Source organism: Hippoglossus hippoglossus, chromosome 21, assembly GCF_009819705.1.
Source record: "Hippoglossus hippoglossus isolate fHipHip1 chromosome 21, fHipHip1.pri, whole genome shotgun sequence".
Taxonomy (NCBI): domain Eukaryota; kingdom Metazoa; phylum Chordata; class Actinopteri; order Pleuronectiformes; family Pleuronectidae; genus Hippoglossus; species Hippoglossus hippoglossus.
In genome coordinates, this window is record NC_047171.1 from 17,007,669 (window position 1) to 17,026,769 (window position 19,101).

Sequence of the window (19,101 nt, forward strand, 5' to 3'; positions counted from 1 at the left end):
AACTATCTAAAAAGACAGAAACCATCTTTAAAGGAAAATGAATGTAATCTGTTTTAGATTGGTCCATGTCACATTCACTATTGGCAGCGTTTATGATCTTTACTGCCACCAGGGGGCGATCAAGATGATTTGGCTTCACCTTTAGGGAGCTGTCATGCTATCCAATCTTTAGTCTATGGTTGAAACTTAGTGAATAATGCTAACATACAGTACTTGAATTAACATCCGATTGCCTCCAAGCTAGCTAGCTTTTTAAATGGTAGTTGGCAAACTGTTGGCAAGGCATGAAGTTTGGTTAGCGATTTTGGCAGCATTATGTACTGGTAAGCTTCCTTAGTTTGTATTACATTAGCAATTAGCTCAGCCAACTACATAGGTCGTTACCTTAATTTATTTTACATAAGCAATTAGCTTTCCAACCACATAGCTAGCAACCTAAGTTTGTGTACATTAGCGATGAGACCAACCTAGTTTGTATTATATTAGCGATTAGCCCAGCAAACCACATAGATAGTAATTTAAGTTTGTTTACATTAGAGATTAGCCCGCCAACGGGATAGCTAGCAATGTGTTTGGCGCAGCAATTGGCTCACTAAACCACCTAGCCAACCAGACCTGCGAGTTGTAGCCATGTCACCAAGCTGTCAACAACTTGTACCTGAATGAATTTCCATCACCGGAACAGTCAGCGGCTGTTTCACCCTCTAATTAAATGTTGTAATTTAGTTTGGAGCTCATGAACATCAATATGCCAGAACAGGTTATTAGCTCTGACTGGCAACGTTTCCATTCTACTTACAACAAAACAGTTTTTTGTTTCTTACTCCGTCTTAATTCTTCTGTCAGCTGATAGGATGCAACTTTATCTGCCGTCATCAGGGACTTGATTCTCAAGCTTCCTGTTTTACACCAGTCATTCAACAAGAGGCTGGCGCACACGCACAAACATATACACGTTTCACTTGTATGGGCACGCACCAACTTTACTGTGCAGAATATTGGCTCTTAATCTTACAGGGAAAGACACACACACACACACACACACACACACACACACACACACACACACATATCTGTTGTATGTGAGGAGCATACAAGTCAGCGCTGCAAGGGGTTAAATGTCTGAGTGATGCATTGATTGCAGGCGAGCGCAGGGAAGCATTCTAGAGAGGGAGATTAGAAGACGGAGGGAAAGAGCAAGCGGGAGAGGAGGGGTAGCGGTGTCTTATTTTACTGCGGAGGAGTGTGTGTGTGTGTGTGTGTGTCTGGCGGGAAGCCGGGGCTCTCGTGCTAAGCTCCTCGCTCTCTCCCAGCGATATTAAACACGGCTCCGGAGGTTTTAGCGCTACGCCTCCTCCACAGCCACACACGCATGCACACACAAACTCGTCAGCGCCACACAAAAATACAGACACATACATGCACATACACACACATATATGCACACACACACGTGCATGCACATACACACACATACACACTTAGACAAGCTGCATATCATCACGCTCTACCCGTCAGTCTCTCTAACACTTGCTCACACACACACACACACACACACACACACACACACACACACACAGTGGAATCCCCCAGAGGGGAGCTTCAGCACAGCGCTCCTGAATCTCTCTCCAGCAGTCAAACAGAGTGTTGGCAGCGGGTGAAAACCAGTTGGAGCATCCCCCCCCTCCTCCCTCCACACCCTGTCGTCGTCTTCTTTTTTTTTCTTGCACTTTGTCTTGCTCACACTTGCTCTTTCCCTGCATCCTGCCCTTCTACCTCTTCATTCTGTCTCCCTCCACATTGGCTCCGCTCGTCCCCTGTATGACTCCAATCACTAAACCCCCCCCCACTCACACACACACTTTGGACCGCCACGACCATCCACGACTCCACACCCCCCACCACCCTTTCATCTCTTGTTATTATCAGCTTCGGCCCAGAGGACGGCCCCGGCCGATTTTATCCACAGATTCATTTATCTGTCATCTGCTGGGGTGTTGCCTCACGCTTCTCCCGCTCCTCCGCCCTTCTCCAACCCTCCACACATCCTTCTGTCAGTCTCTCTTTCTCTCAATTGCCTGCCTTTCCTTCCCGCTTCCTCCCTCCATACGCCCTGCGCTGAGAGAGAGAGAGAGAGAGAGAGAGAGAGAGAGAGAGAGAGAGAGAGAGAGAGAGAGAGAGAGAGAGAGAGAGAGATAAACACTTGGACTCGACGGCGAGCTGGAATTAGCATAGAAATGGAAGTTTGCAGTCGTTCCCCAGGTTCAGATGAGAAGCTCTCCTCCCCTTGGCACAGAACTGTTAGCAGGACAGAGGAGTGTGTCTGAATGTATGAGTGCTGCATTCATATTTATGTTAAAATATGTATAAAATTAGCAGTTTTCTGTTCATTTTTCTTCAAGAATCTTAAAATACTTCTAACCAGTCCCACAGTACAGCTGCTTTCAGACATGCACTGAATCCTGAACATTTTTCTGAAATTTTCTGGGGCTGCATGTGAGAATGCAAATGTCTGAGTCAGTTGCTGTGGACATTTTCCAGAACTTTCCTGCCGTCCCCCTAGTAATATGTCTGGAAAATTTCCAAGCGAGCCTACATGAGAATACAGCCGGAAAACGTCTGGGAAATTCACAACTAGCGATTGATCTTGTTGATGACGTTATTGACACACAGGGGACACAAAACCAACAAAAATCTCAGGATGAAAAAGAGGTGACATACACAGAGAAGATGCCGCCAAAGATGTGAACTTGCAAAGACGAGATTTGAGAGATTGGTGTTGATGTCCTGTAGACACAAATTTTCCGCAGTGGAATTTAAACATCATCCTCTGCCTCCTGCATGCTCTGCCCTGACGCCACCCCTCGCCTGAATGTTCCGAACATTATCCTGTTGTTGTGAACACGTCTGACCTGAACAATCTCCTGCTGCGTTCTTTGTGAAAGGAAAACATCCGGACCCACATTTTCCAGAGTTGCAAATTCAAACAGATACACACATACCCACAAAGCTGAAATGCACTGATTCGGGGGGGAAAGGCCTGTTATCAGCACACCACGGCACTGCGCTCTATCTCTGACTCCTCTGTTTAATAGCAGCAGACGCTGCTCCGGTCCAATAAAAAACAGTCTGACTACTTGGTGCTGGATGCCCAACTGTCACAGCCCGAGACCAGAGAAAACGCTTCCAGCTCTTGAGCGCCTCTGTCAAATCTCTTTGTTCCGCTTCCATTCCGCTTTGTTCCGAGCCCAACTATCGCAACTGGCTGCCACAGCGGCAACCAGGCCCAACCATAGCGCACTGACACAAACATTCACACACACTCATGCGTGCGCTAGTGAGCGGAATCTGGCAGGCTGAATACAGTTGAGTCACATTTAGTTTCCTCAAAGTGTTTTTGGTGCCAGCTTTAGTATTATGGAGCATTTGTGTGTGTGCGTTTGTCTGGCACAGGAAAACAGTCAGTTCCTCGTTTCCCTAATTTCTCTCCCAAAGGAACTGTAAAGGAAAGGACTGATTGTGTGTGCGTCTGCTTCTTCTGACTTGTGCGCTTGGTCTTGTTTTGCTTTTGTTGTCCACACACACACACACACACACACACACACACACACACAAAAGACATAATCTCACACACTGAACCATACTCTGCTTCTGTGTTGGCTCTCTTCAGGAGGTGGTGCTGTACTGTCTGGAGAACAGAGTGTGTGAGGTGAATCACAGAGACTACGCCGGGTACTGTGCTCTCCATGAGGCGTGCGCCCGTGGCTGGCTCAACATAGTGCAGCACCTGCTGGATTACGGGGCCGACATCAACTGTAGTGCACAGGATGGCACCAGGTAAATAAACACACACATTCATTTACACAGACAATCACGGAAACCTCGACATGCTTAACCACGTCTTTACGTTATACTAACATGATCATGGCTTTTTCTCCGACAAACCATCATAAATATCATTGAAACCAAATCCCATCAGATGACGGGGACAAAAAACACAATAGAATACAGGATGTCTACGTAAGGAGACAAAGATTTGCCAAAGTCCTGTGTGCAAGAAAAAGTGTGCTAGTTGCATCGTTTGTGCACATTCAGCATAGTAATTGCCGTACAGACAACAGAGAGTTTGACTGTTTTAGTCGAATGTGCAGCAACTCTGTAACTATCTCGTCTCTACAGTCCACTATGCTCTGCACCTTCCTTAAGACATGACGATGGTAGAGGTTAGAAAGCTGACCAAGCTTATTCCCGTCAGCCAGATCTAGCTTTTTAAACCCTGCCACAGTACTGTAGGACTGCTTCAATAAAACGGCTACAGAACACAGTAATCATTTGGGTGCACACATGAAAAGAATTACTTCAAGTTAGCCCGTGAGAAATGTCCTTGTGTGTTTTTTAATATGTCCCTGGCAGGAGCAGGGATTCGACAGATTAGCTGCTGTTTTAAATGGAAAAAGGCCAACGGCTTTCATTGTATTAGAATTTACAGTAGGGGGTCTGTTCATAAAGGCTGTGCACAGGTGTAAAAGGTGTATTGTTTTGCCGATTTGCGACACTGGTTCACAGAACCCAGCTGAGATCATTGCTAAGTCGAATTTCAGTCTTATAAATCTGAAATCGGTTTCACTGAAACATCACCTCAATATGTCAGTGATGTATTTTAAATGCACCTCACAGAATATTTAATCGTTTGTAAATACTGTATTGTCCGCTCTGTTAATATTCCTTTATCATTAAAATCTATTTTCATTTGTGTCTGTCCAGACCGATTCACGACGCCGTGGAGAACGACCACCTGGACGTAGTGCGGGTCCTGCTGTCCTATGGCGCTGACCCTACTCTGGCCACATACTCTGGCCGTGGCCTCCTCAAGATGACCCACAGCGACAGCATGGAGCGCTTCCTCACTGGTAAGATCCCAGCTGGCTTCTCAGTCCAGTCATGCGCACGGTTTAGCCAGGAATTTAGAAATGCAGCGGTCACGAGTCTCCCTGTGGACATATTCAAAGACAATAGGGTAAAGAAAAAAAGGTGAATTAGACTGTCTGTGACTTCCTGGCAGCAAAAAAGGTGAAGACAAGGGGATTAGAGGACTCTTACTTGTCGCAGGGATTTCCTTGCAAGTGATATCGATCAGAAATAATGAAAATTAAATAAAATTAGCATCCAAGTACTCACTGACTATATGAATACAAATAAATGGAGTGAAAACTAAAATTTGCACAAAGTTTAATTGAAAATCTATAGAATGCAACATAGGCCAAATTTCCACCAAACCCTCTTCTTTTGCTTTTTAGAATCTAAGACCATGATGGAAATTATAATAAATACATTTTCTAATAAGGAGACCAACATTTTTTTAGACATCAGGTCTGTATGTTGAGGTGGGACAAGGCTAAATTGTTCCTTAATGCTCCAAGTCTTGACTCATTCACTGTTTACTATTCTTTCTGTGCTCTGACCTTTGTGCACCCTGTCGGTATCAGTCCCTCTCTTTGAAATCCTCATCCTCTGCCCTCCAACTGCCACTACACATATCCGGATCTGTCGTCCCATTCCTCCTCTGGACCCCCCCACTCTATCCCCTCCCTTGACCACCTGTTAGACAGGGAGTCTCAGCCCGCCAGGGTGCGTGCTGCTGCCTCTGAGCTCCTCTATCTGGTTACTTAGCAACGCCAACTGTGTTTGCTCAGCGTACGTGCGGAGACGGGCTTCGCTCTGGCTGGAGACTCTTGCTTTTGTATGCATGTGTGTGTCTTTTCACGAAGCGGCCACGCTACAGTCTGACGAGGTGCTTTTAGAGGGCTTCGTCTGAGTGTTTGTAGTTAAACTGAGACAACACAACCAGCGCATGAGAGGAGGAAATGAAAGCGCACGGACGCACACTTCCTCTGTAACAAGCTGCTTAATATTGCATGAACACCTCACTAGGTAAAACGGATTATTTCAGGCTTTTGTAAAAAGCGACAGACGTGGGTGACAAGAGCGTGGAGCGAGGGGAATGAAGCGGGTGTAAGTTGACGGTCGGCAGAAGGGCAAACAGGTTTGCTGCAAAAAGGGAGATTTATACGTAGACAGCTGGAAAGTGGTGTCGAATTTTGAAAAGAGCGTGGACGGATAGATCGATGGCTGCTTGATTGACAGAGCGGGGGAGAGAGGGAGATCGAGCACCAGAGAAAATGAGGGAGAGGGAGAGAGAGGGAGAGAGATTGCTGCCCTCCCTCCACCTGGTCCCACTCATCTGGAGGCCGTTAATCCCTCCAAACACACGCCAGACGTCCCACGCCTCAGCACTGGCACAAAGCCCAGCTCTCGCTCTGTGTGTCTCTCTGTGTGTGTCTGTGTGTGTGTGTGTGTGTGTCTCTGTGTGTGTGCGTGCGTGCATGTGTGTTCACGTGTGTGCTGAATACACACTTTGCTCTTGCCGTGTGTGCTTAGCCAGCTCCCTCTGCTTGTTTGTTTCCAGCTCGCTCGCTCTGTGTGGTTTGTGTGTGCGTGTGTGTCCGTGCACTGTGCGACTGTGTGTGGTTCTTGTTTGATTCCTGGCAGCCGTCTGTAGCCCGGCTCTGAACAGAGCCAGCTCTAACCCAGCGGAGACAGTCGCTCGCCTCCCCCGTGGTACCGCCGCTGGCCCCTGACCATCAGCCCTCTCCTCCTCCCCCAAAACATTTGCTCTGTTTGTTTCTCTTCTCTCTCTTGACACCACCCCTCCTCTCTCTCCCTCTGCTCCTCTATTTCACCACGCTCTTATCCATTTCTCTGCTGTAATCTCCCAAGGGCATTTGTATTTGCCCTATTTGCCCTATTTGCCCTGTTGCCTGTCCCTGGGGTTCCAGCTCTTGAATAACAGGAATTCGCTCCTTTGCTTCTCTCCATAGATTATTTTGCTGACCTTCAGGGCCGCCTAGATGACGACCCAGGGCTTTACTGGGAATTCTATGGCAGCGCTGTGTGTGGTGAGTACGGACCAGTGCGTGATCACGTGTGATTTTTATTTAGGTTTCAAATTATATTTTAAACATCTTCATTGCCATCCAGATTTGAGAAATTCATGTCCATTTGTCCTTGAATCTTCTATGATAATGTGGATGCTCACTAATGATTCATGTGTATTTTTTTTGTGTTTCAGAGTCTAGCGAAGAAGGCGGCATCTATGACATCCTGGCAGACCCACCAGGCCCAGAGGACGAGGACGAAGATGACAAAAGGGAGGTGTTTGAATTTGAGTTCTCTGACCGACCTCTGCTGCCGTGCTACAACATCCAGGTTTCCCTCTCCCAAGGGTGAGTTTTGTTCTCAACAGCTGACACATCTGTTTTATTTTCTGTGCCTCACCGTTGGCCCTCGTTCCTAAACATTGGTGGATTTTTGTCTCTCAGGCCAAGAAACTGGCTGCTACTGTCGGACGTGCTCCGCCGGCTGCGGATGTCAGGCCGTGGTTTCAGACAAGCCTTCCCACACATGGAGGTGGTGACGGTGGCAGAGGCGGAGTTTTACCAGCAAGCGTCACTGTCGCAGCTCTTCTCTTGCCCAGAGGAGCTGGAGGGCTTCCATCCGGACAGCAAGGAGCTGCTGGACCTGGTGGAGGACAGCGCTGAGCTCGCCGCCCTGCTGGGCTCCACGCTGGAGTGTCTGGACGACCGCTGGGACCACCCAGGGGACAGACTGAAGGACAAAATCAAAGCTGTTGGCAAGCTGGGCTCATCCTGACCCCTGGTGCCACTAAACCAGGACCTTGATGCTTACTGACTTTAGTTTGCTTTAAAAACCAACCAGGGGTTATGATGACATGCCTTAGCCTGACCCTTAGCTCACACGCTTCAGCCCTGCTCTGGACCAGCACTGGTGCACTGTACAGATGGATTGATCCGCTGGCTGACCGGGCTGCTCAGATATTTCCCTCCATTAACTGAGGATCAATAAATTTGTGGCTAAGTAGACTTAATAATGGTCTTATTTTTATAAATTAATATATATATAAGTGAATAATTATACATGTGTATATATATATATCACTATATAGATATATGTATATATATGTCTATATATATATATAGACATATATATTTAAATAGCGAGATTCTTTTCTTTTGGATGTTGCACACGACTTCTCTGAAAGATTTTGTATGTCAACAGAGTAGTCGTGTGTGTGTGGGCGAGCAGCACATTGTCCATGTGTGTAGCTGTACAGGATAGTACTGAGACTGTGCTATTGAATGTGGTATTTGTGTTTATAGGAAGCACATGATGTCCTGTTTTTTTCCCCTCCTCAGACTTTAGCGCTCACTCGAGCCTCAGGGGCTGTTCTGTTGTATCTTTTTTTTTTTTTTAAAGCTCAGATTTTGCTTCCTGTTCCGTCTGTAATTTAACATGCAAAACTACAAAATCGTTTGTATAATAAAGTTTTAAGATAATGTTGATATTCACCCTTCGGCACAGAGCTTGTATATAACAGGGAGGCTACTGCAGTAAAGTAATTTTTGGTGTGTTCATTTTTGTTTTAATTTTGTAATTAAAATATCTCATAATTTGTATTTATATTTTACAAAAGAAGTTGCTTTAAAATAAATATACAAACTGCAAGATGAATCATGGGTTCTGCTCGTCATTGCTTCAATGATCGTGACTTCTGAATTTTAATACGTTTTTCTGGCTGCTCCGTCAAATTGAATATTCTTTGCCAAATTATCATGTGCTGCTGCTGCGTGTCGCCAAGGTGTGACCACCAACAAAATCCTGTATTGCCCTCTTTTGGAATATTTTAGTACTGAAGGCATCATGCGATTTATTGCTGCAGTCATGGCCAAAGGACTCAACTCCCACTCACTGCTGCTGTGTGCTTGTAGCGCCCTCCAGTGTTCACAGCTGTTATTAGAGGATTGGCCTTCAGCGCTGAATGCAGGTTTTGTTCAGAGGGATGTTTCTAAATATTTTCAAGCTACTAAAAATTGCCATAATCACTTAAAGTTCACAATGCTTACATTACCATGTATTATGACTGACAAAAGACTATTTATTTAGTTGACTGCATCAACACAGACTAACCAGCAGGGCAAAGTGGGCTCCATGTTCACTTTGATTTGAGGAAATGCACCACATAAACTAAAATATCAGCTGAAATGATGAACACTTAAGTTATCATTATCAATCTTTTTGCTCGGTTCTCTACTGTATATTCCTGACTATTTTTTGTAGATGTATGTCCTTACATGAACAAGTGGACAATGGATAGAGAAGTTTGAAAGTGTTGACAGATGCATGCATTTATTTATTTATTTTTAATGGGATTTGTTGACTAACTAAAAACTACTGTGTATTCAAAATAATTAACACGAGGATTATCTTTAATGATCTTTTATCAGTCTGACAATTAACTTCAATCATCAATTAGGTTTTACAATTTTACAAAACAGTCATAAATGTCCATCACAAGTCCATGTTGTCTTGAAATGTTTCATCCAACCCAACAGTCAAAAACACAAAGATGTTTAGTTTACTATAGTAAAATTCACTCCGGACCGGCCCATGACCCTCCAGCTGGTTAATCTCCTGTTGGTCGTTTTTTACATCATCAGTTTACTTTGAGTATCAGCTCTTCATCCCAGCTCGCATTAATGTGTCATATCAGACGTGGACTTCAGAGGCCGTAAGGAAGAAATAACAGCTCTGCAGCAGCGAGTCAGCGTTGATGAGCTTCAATAGAAACAATGAACTAAATATGAACCACACGAGGCAGATAGACTCATAAATTTAATTACCAACTGCCCCTATGTCTGCAGAGAGGGTGAAAAGAGATCCACGGCAGGCTGCCAAGAGCTGAGCCAGAATTCAGGGAGGGGGGTCAGCAGGTCCACAATGGAGCTTTAGAGGAGGGACATGGGAGATCCTGCCCCTCGGGGCATTAATAAACCCCTGGAGAGGAAGCAGACTGAAGCACGGCTCTGAGATAATCTTAAAACTAATTTCTATGTTGAAAAGAAAGAATGTGCAACATCAATGCTGACTGTATTTAACTGCAAAGTCAGGAGAGCTTTATAAAGCAAAGTCAGAGTTTCATGTTCTCCAGGCAGAGAGGAGTCAGACCAATTCATGCACCCAGAAAGAAATCAGGGTCACTCCCCTACTCTCCTGTGCAAGGATTTCCCCTCCTAATTGTCACTGAAATGCATTTGAATGATGGCAGCTCTGCATGTAGCCCCCTAAAACTGTCATAGCAAAGGTCTGCCTCTTGTGGAAACACTCAGAATTTCATTGGTAGATTAATGCTTAGATAAGTTAGTAGGACTTGTTTTTCTTTTTCTGCTGTTGTACACTGTTGCAGACGTCCTCACACGTGTTGTACTTGTTGCTTTGCTCTGACTTTCTGTCCAGTTAATCCCAAACCATCTCTATGTGGTTACTGGAGTCTTGTCATCCTTTCAGGCAGTGCTGACACAACCTGCAGGTACGTTCAGAGTCATTATCTCAGTGCAGGATGAACCCCTGACCCACTGGACTAACTTTCTCTGTTTGTTGACTTTGTTCGTGCCATTATGGGCAAATATAACACCACAGTATGGTATTGCCCTAAAAATGCATCAGCTGGTGTAGTAGCATGGTTTAGTGTCTCTACACAGACAGAGGGTTTGGAAATAATTAACAAGTTTGAGGACATGTAGTGTGGTTGTTAGCATCAAATTTCACAGGTTTGTTTACTTCCACTGCTGCAGAAAAAAAAGCTCAGTGCATGAAGGAGCGACTAGCAGGCCTCCCCACCTTTAAAAAAAATATTTCATTTCAATTTGATTTTTTGGGGAAAATAGGACAAGACGTTGAATATCCCTTGTACGTTTGAAAGTCTTCTGCACAATTCAAGTTGCCAACCATCATTAGATGTTAGCAGGTGTTAGCGGCCACCAGCAGATGTTAGGGACATAACTTCAGTTGTGCACCTTAGCGACATCAAGTGTTTTGGCCTTGTAATCAACAATACAGGCCGAAGTTGAGGGTACGCTGAGGCTAAACATTTGTTTTGATAACTCCCATACAATAACAATTTATATACACAAAAGTATATATTTTGTATTTTATTGATGTAGTTCTTGATTTAAAAAAAGGGAGGTTTGAAGTCTGTGCCTCTCTAATTAACAAAATAAGTTGCATGAAACATTATAATTATAGTGTATTATTCATCCAATGCATTCGTCTCAAAAAGTGGAAACACTACTTTATCCCAAAAATGTATATCAACTATTATTTTTCTAAATGAATAATAATAAAATATTAATATGATATATACAAATTATTATTACTATTAAGATTATTGCATTTATTATTATGATCATCGTTATTGTTATGATTATATGTATTATTATATTGATTGTTATTATTAGTATTTTCATTATTTGTATTATTGTTGTCATATTTATTATTATATTATTTTAAAATTATTATGATTTATATTATCATTATTATAATTATCTTTTTTCCCCCCTCTCTTGTGCGTCTGTTGTCTCGCGTCACTTCTTCCGGCGTGGTGACGTCAGGTCAGCTGATCTGTGCTGAAGGTAAAGATGTCGCTGACAGACAGTGGAAGAAGGATGGAGGCTGTTTTCTCCGCCGTGTTCGCCCTCTGCTTCCTGGCTTCAGGTGAGCGACTGAGCGTCGACACATCGGGTCATGGTTCATATTATTTCTTTCTTTATATTCTTTATTCTTCGCCTCCATTGAACGACAACACATTAGCTTCATGCATCACGGTTAGCATCGTCCTTTAGCTCGCTGCTGGTTTCGTACGTGAGATGCGATGTCGTAGCTTTGACACGAATCATGAAATGTGAGATATCATTGCTTCGTGGTCTCTACATCACATGTTTAATCAACGTGGGATTCAAACCATGTGGTTAAAATCCGAGGAGCGCTACGTTAGCTTGTTGCTAACACCCTCTTAGCGCATTAGCACACCGTACAAGCTAGCGAGGAGGCGATTCTGCGTTATTAACAGATTCGTTAAGCGGACATTTAACCGAATGGAAAGGTACGTTCATTAGCTTCCGTGTAGCTTGTTGCTAGCCGCCAGAGGAGTGTGCTGTCATGTGGTTTCTTCTAAACTGGTAGTTCCTCTTCGACACTCATCAGCTGGTCTCAGTCACGGGTTCCAGCCTCCATCCACCGCGCTGTGGAGTTAATGGCTCATCGTTACTCTGACCCCGTGAAGCCACGCTGCTGCTGCTGCTGCTGTGACCTTTTTAAATAACACCTCACTGAGAATGAATTACAAGAGCTGCACTGACAGACGAGACGTGGCCTCTCATGTCACAGCTCCAGTTATCCATTATTGCACAACAGGAAGGGAGGACGGTCAGTGAAGCAGTTTCAAGTAGAGCTGGACGATATGGCTAAAAAACAGAAGCAAATCATAGTTTATATATGTAAACATAAAGTATACGCTATAAAAACAACACCACACACCCCCATCCATATACAGAGCCAAACAATATAGACCGGAACCAAGGAAACATGTCTGTGAAGCTTATACAATTGTAAAGAAGAAACATTGAAGGCAGGGAAACAAAGAAAGATATAACTATCAAGATAATTGTAAATAATAAGTGTATACATAAATAGCATAAAGGAATATATCTCTAAAACAGACTAAGATGTATAAATAAATCAGATGTGAATTTGCAGTCTTAAGGCTTGATTTTCTTCTGGTGAGGATTGGGGCCATGATTTTATTCTTTTCCACGTGTTTTTCTTGGAGTGACCAACTTCTCATTTGTCCCCACAGGTGCACATGGGGACAGCTTGACAGTGCTGCAGGCTCCAGAGTTTGTGTCCTTTCAGAAAGGAGACTGGCCTGTTTCTGGAGAGAAGATCCCCGACCTGGTGGCTGTAACCATGGGCTTCTCTGTTAAGGAGGTGTGTTGTTATTAAAAAAAGAAAGCCCCACAAGTTGAATACTATTTGTTATTTTCAGAAGTAGCTTAAGATCACAGTTGTGCTTGCATAGTCTTTATTTAGAATGTGTGATTTTTTTATTTTTTTGCAGGATCTGTCCTGGCCAGGCCTCCAGGCTGGTCCATTATTCCAGCGTCCCCGTGCTAACGTACTGGTGGTGGTGAGAGGCGTTGACAGCTTGGCGCTGCCTCAGAGTGTGGCCTCCTACCCCTTGGAGAATGTGAGTCAGACCTGAGTGTGGCCTAACTTGGATGTTTTGCTCATCAAATAAATGTCTTAGTGTAAAAATAACTGCAGACCTGAATATAAGTTGAAGGAAATGGCTCAGTTTTTTCAGTGGTTCATCTTCTCTCTTGCAGCCAGTACCTTTTACCCTGGATAGTGTTGCAGAGACAGTCCACTCTCTGTTTGCGGAGGACACCCCTGTAGTGTTGCAGCTGGCCCCTAGTGAGGAGGTAATGGCAATATACTGAGACTGACTAAGCTACATCTGTGAAAGCATGCTTAATGTACTAATTTGTTATGTTTTGTTTTGTCTCTGTCAGAGGCTGTATATGCTGGGGAAGGCTAACGCAGTGTTTGAGGACCTACCAGTCACCTTGCAGCAGATTCGTGCTCGTCTGTCCCAGGACGGCTCTGTGCTGTCCTCCCTGCCTCTCAACTCCCTCAGCAGAAATGCAGAGGTCAGTTTCTATCAGCAAAATCATAAACACATGGTCTTACTCTGCTTATATCTCAACCAAAATCAAATTTTTGACTGGAAAATCATACTGTACTTCCAAAATAGGGTGTGGAAATGTATATTCTTATGCAGTTTTAGCACACAAAAGTCACTATCTGTTGTTTTTTTTGTCACATAGCAAATTTATAACAACTTATATCCTTGAATTTCTCTACACTGTGATGGGAAAACTGAATTTTCTTCTGTCTGTTTTGTTGCTTCTCAGGCGGATCTGCTCTTTCTGTCTGAGGTCCAAGTCCTGCACGATATCACAGCTCTTGTAAGTTGATCTGGTTCAGAGGATGTTTTTGTTTCTCGTGAAAGTGAGGTTAGTCTGTCAGGTTTGACTCTTCTGTCCTTCTTATAGCTACAGAGACACCGACATTTGGCTAAGGACCACTCCCCTGACCTCTACTCTTTGGAACTGTCTGGCCTGGAGGAGCTGAGCCGCCTTTATGGTCAAGACTCTCCCCAGTACCGTGATGCTACTGCCATTCTTGCCTCTGTCCTGCAGAAGGTGAGGAGGAGATCTGAAGAAGTGACAGGCCTTAATTACACAACCTCCCCAAGCCAGACGTTGAGTTCTGTTTTTAATCACATGTATATCTTTATGTTGTAGTTCGGAGAGGATGTGTATGGTCTCTATGGCAACAGTGCTGTAGTGGAGGTTGTGACGGTGAAGACCTTTGAGACTCCTTTGACCAGGAAGTCCCGCTCGATCCTGGAATCCAAACAGATCGTAAGTCTGAGGCAGAAATGCTTGTGAAATATTTACCAAACTGACGCTGAACCAAAAATGAACCTGCACGGCCAGTATTTCCAGTGTTGCTGTCGTGTCACCCCTCGCATCGCCTATAAACCCAGTTCCAGTCCATGCTTCTTTGTTTTTATGACTTAGGTCTGGAACCAGGGAATGCTTTGATCATCCACTCTATTAAAAAAAAAAAGGGGGTAAGGGGAATGGGGGTGAAAGGGGGACGGGGTCCCGCAGAGTCCGTTCTGACATTGTTTTTAAAGCATCTTATGAGACGTTATCCCCCTCAACACTCACATTCTGTTGGGTATTCATTGTAGAGAGGTGAACAGTAAAGGGTCTGGGGTAGATATTAGGGAAAAGCTGGATAACACAATTCTTTTATAATCAGCTGCTGGTTTATAAAAAATGGTTTGGTTATTGAAACTGTTTCAGGGAGTTAAAGCAACATGCAACAATTTCTCCTTAAAATAACTGTCAAAGCCATTTTATACTCCCACTCTTTGCCCTGAATGTCTGTTCTTCTGGCAGAAAACCCCTTAAATCGAACCTTTTGTTAGAATTTCCACCTATTTGACATCCCCAAACGCAAAAGCTTGTAACAGAGGAACTGTAAGGTCGTAATGAATGTAGGACCCCTCATTTGAAAGGTAACCAAATTAATCACCATTTGTGGCTGCAGATGGCGCTGTTGCAGACGTTACACAGTGTCAAGTGAAACATCTAAAGTTGAATTAACATCTTTTTAAGACAGTTTCAATAAAGAAATGGATTGTAACCGTCATTAAGGTTGGATGTATTGTGGCACTGTTGTATTAGAGTTTAATTAGTTTCAGTTTTTTGGACCTGATAAACTGGCAAGTGGGTGTAAATAGTTAAAATTGGATGTATTATGATTTAAGTGCAGACTTATTTCAATGGAAACTAAGGAACCAACTGCTCTGTTTTTGTCAATGGTTTTTCAGAGTAACCCAGGCAGCCCATACAACCTGGCCTACAAGTACAACTTCCACTACGCTGTCATCTTCAACATCGTTCTGTGGCTCATGATCACTCTGGCCCTCGCCGTCATCGCCATCTCTTACAACCTGTGGAACATGGACCCGGGATATGACAGCATCATCTACAGGATGACCAATCAGAAGATCAGGATGGATTAAGTCCTGACCATCGACACTCCAGCTTTTCCCGTACTCCCCTGTAGTGAATGTTGGTGTATTGTGCGAGGTCTTGTTTAGTGAAAGAACTGTGACCACTTGATGGGAGAAAGAGCATAATACTGACTCACCTCTTTGTTTACAGCACTGGCATGATAACAGACATGACAAAAAATATATTGCAGTGTTTTGCTCTCAGAATTGTTGACATAAAATGATTCGATATCATCTTCCACCGGTGTCACGTCATTCCTGATGATTTTATCTCCTCATCAACTACGTTTAATTTTCCGCCTAGTGATTGCAATTGTTATTTTTATTGTAAAAAAGAAACTATTGTAATGTCATGAGAGAACGAGATTTGTCTGGTTTCTGTGTGCAGTTGTTGTGCTTGTCTTGCTGTGTGAAACTGTTAAGTTAAATTAAATCTATGTGTATATATTGAATATACAAAATGCAACTAAATGAGAAACTGCTGTACTCTTATTGTGAAAAGATTTGTGTAGTGTTTATTTCAGGTACCCTGCTTCTATTCCAAATGATAAATACATGTGGGTTTACTTAAATACTTGATCATATTGAAGGTTGTTAAGGATTGGATGTGAATAAATGAAGCTCTGTAAATTGCAATAAAATACCTGATGATAAATTAATACATGAATCCATTATTGTCCATTTAAGAGGTATTTAGCATAGACGGTACACATTTGCTGCTTTATTGTACACAAAGTTGTTCTTAAGTTTACTAAATTCTAAGCATATTTAAAGATTTTCCTATTGTATTCAAAATAAAACTGCATAGATATTCTTCTGGACAGTGGCCAAGAGGGGAAGTTATTTCAACTACTTATGCAGCACTGGGTTTAAAAAAAGAATGTACTACCCTCCAAGCAGGGACTTTTGGGGGAGTAAAAAGATTTATACCCTGATCCTTAGTTAAGTTAGTACATTAGTTAGGTAGTATTTTCAATGCACGTGTGGGTTTACATAATTAACTCAGTGAAAGTGTAAAATAAAAATACTATATAACCTATTTTTATGGCAACTTAACGTCACTGGAGGAAACGGTTTTAAATCAGTTCCCAAACTTCCCAAACTTCCTTGGAATTTATGAAGTAAATTACAAAACTGTGGAATAAATTGATAAATGCCAGTTCCATTTCTTCTGCTTTTAAAAATAAACCCATTATGAAAGTATTACGGCTTTCTGCTGATGTCACGGTGAGAGTGAAATGAGGGTGCGTCCTTTTTAAAAGACAATTTAAATATTTCTTAAATAAGTGTAAAGGTCATCACTGCATTTCCTGCTCCTCTCCCTGTCACATGCTCATATTACATTGTGTAACGGCTCGGCCAATCAAAGTGCAGGTCTCAGCTTTAAGTCCCGCCTTTGTTGATGTTCGCTGGCTGCTATTGGTCGAGTGCTTTTGTAACAACCTCAGTCTGTGGATGTGAAAACAGATCAGCTGTTTGTGTCGGCTCGCTCAGAAAACTGTGAATTATCAGCGACAGACGAACTTATTTCAGCCACAGATCGAAACAACCGATAAACATGGTCTGACTGATCATAAAAGGTGAGTTTGTTTTAGGTTTACATGTTTATTTGGTGATTTAAAACCGTAGTTGACGAGAGACACAGATGACAAACACAGATGTTTACTATCTTTCTATTTCTGGTGTGTGAGCGTCAGCGGAGTGGAAAAGTAAATGTACCTTTACTCAAGTACTTAAATACAGTTTTCAAATACTTGTACTTCACTTGATTCTTTCAATTGTACGTTACTTTGTACCAATATATAACATTCGAGTGTACTTTTAATGCCACTACATTAATGTTAAAGCTTTAGATACTTGTCAGTTTACATTTTCATATTGTAAACAATTAAAGTCTTAAAACATGTAATATATGCAAAAAACTTAATTAGTAAGTGATATTAGATTGTTGATATGGCTAAATAGCAGTTAACATAGTGGTAAAAACGAACCCCACCTTCAGCTGTATCATCAAAATCCAAATTCAAGCTTTGTGTGGGCTAAAGTGATATGAAGATAATCTGTTTATTATCAAAAATAAATCTTCATAATAACTCTTTAAAACATTGGTCCTTTTATTTACATTGTATTATATGTTATGTTTTTGTCTCATATCCTAGCTAGCATCTACGTGGTGAGGAAGATCCGGGCCTCCATTACTGATGGAGAGCAAAAGGAGAAACCCAATGTTACACCATGTAGTGCCAGCGGTAAGACAATGATTACTAACAAAGATTATATCCTCTGTAAAGAGAGCAAAATCTAGAAAATGAATGGCTCTCCAAAAATCCTAATACAAGTTTAAATAGCTATCGTACACCTGATGGAATCTTAGCTGCAGCTTACACTTACGTACTATAACCTGCTCAAACATCATTCTTCTTATCTGACCATTATGTCATGCAGATTAGGGGTCTTAGCGGTAAAGACAGTGTGTTTAGGCTTATGAAGGACCATTATGCATTACATGTCTCTGACTCTGTTACGCTTCTCTCCTCTACTTAGCTGAAAAGAGGGCGGGACATAAGTCGCTAGAAAACACACCAGCGGCTGCTCTGATGTCGGGGCCTGAGGAAGACGCCAGTGGAGCAGCAGTCGTGGGCGTGTCCTCGGAGAAGGCTCTGCAGTCATGTGGCTCCTGACGTTAAAGGTCACGCTGGACACTGGGACTGGGATCAACTCACCTGAAAATTATAATTGGTCATCTTTGTACATATGCAATGCAAGACAAAGGTTCACTGTTATGGCCGATCACTTGTATGTACATAACCATACGCTCACATACAAAGCTCACCATCATTTATTTTTGAGCGGCCATGCAGTGATGATTCCAGTCAAGTGTCTGTGCTGAACTCAGTGTCGAGATCCTCATGACTCGCATCTTTGCCTTTTTCACAGCAGACATTTGGGCTCACCACAGCACGAAAACACACAAATAACCTTATTGAAGACTGTTCTCTTGTAGGTTTTGCTGGTGTAATGTAATGCAGACATTTTTGTCATTAAATCTATTTGGTTAGTCCTCATGTTGTCTGTGAGAAAGGCCTACATTTATATACTGCAGTGTTTGAAGGCCGACTCACCAACCTCTCTCCAGGGGCTGAGCAGGCCTGATGTTGTTGCTGTTGTATCAATAAATGGATAAAAAGAGTTGCCACTGGGTTGATGTGTACATATTAACTTTCGGAGGGTTGTGGTGATTGATAATTATAATAATCACCAACTACGTGAACCTGTTCCTGTGGGTGTTGTGATCCAGTAAATCAATCTGAGCCTTTTGATATGTGAAGATCAAACTGTAGCCGTTGCCCGTGTGACATGGCTGCTGGCGGAGGCCATCTATTGGACAGATTCCAAAAGTTTTTGTACATACCATTCATTGACACATCCACATTTATTAACTCAACTCAAAATACCGGAATTACCCTTTCAGGTTTGTTGGGAAGCACAAACAGCAAGTTTCAGGATGAACTTCCCTTTCCCTGGCAAAAAAAGAA

At 42.8% G+C, this 19,101-nt stretch overlaps 2 protein-coding genes and 1 long non-coding RNA gene across 6 annotated transcripts in view; all 3 read left to right on the forward strand.

Annotated features, from left to right (window-relative positions):
- bcor (BCL6 corepressor) overlaps positions 1 to 8,589 on the forward strand; it is a 33,712-nt gene extending 25,123 nt beyond the window's left edge. For all 4 annotated transcript variants that reach the window (XM_034575147.1, XM_034575148.1, XM_034575149.1 and 1 more), the window contains 5 exons: positions 3,671 to 3,837; positions 4,765 to 4,910; positions 6,879 to 6,956; positions 7,130 to 7,283; positions 7,380 to 8,589. In XM_034575147.1, the coding sequence (XP_034431038.1) occupies positions 3,671 to 3,837; positions 4,765 to 4,910; positions 6,879 to 6,956; positions 7,130 to 7,283; positions 7,380 to 7,710 (876 nt within the window). In that variant the 3' untranslated portion in view covers positions 7,711 to 8,589. The remainder of the gene's footprint in view (positions 1 to 3,670; positions 3,838 to 4,764; positions 4,911 to 6,878; positions 6,957 to 7,129; positions 7,284 to 7,379) is intronic.
- Positions 8,590 to 11,494: 2,905 nt separating this feature from the next.
- atp6ap2 (ATPase H+ transporting accessory protein 2) lies at positions 11,495 to 16,221 on the forward strand. Its single transcript, XM_034575157.1, has 9 exons — positions 11,495 to 11,628; positions 12,770 to 12,900; positions 13,031 to 13,159; positions 13,299 to 13,394; positions 13,485 to 13,622; positions 13,887 to 13,940; positions 14,028 to 14,177; positions 14,280 to 14,399; positions 15,380 to 16,221. The coding sequence occupies exons 1-9, from the start codon at positions 11,553 to 11,555 to the stop codon at positions 15,572 to 15,574; spliced, it is 1,089 nt and encodes a 362-aa protein (XP_034431048.1). The 5' UTR covers positions 11,495 to 11,552; the 3' UTR covers positions 15,575 to 16,221.
- Positions 16,222 to 16,998: 777 nt separating this feature from the next.
- LOC117755385 lies at positions 16,999 to 18,527 on the forward strand. Its single transcript, XR_004612586.1, has 3 exons — positions 16,999 to 17,145; positions 17,725 to 17,814; positions 18,110 to 18,527. It is a non-coding gene; the product is annotated as an uncharacterized LOC117755385 (long non-coding RNA).
- Positions 18,528 to 19,101: the final 574 nt, after the last annotated feature.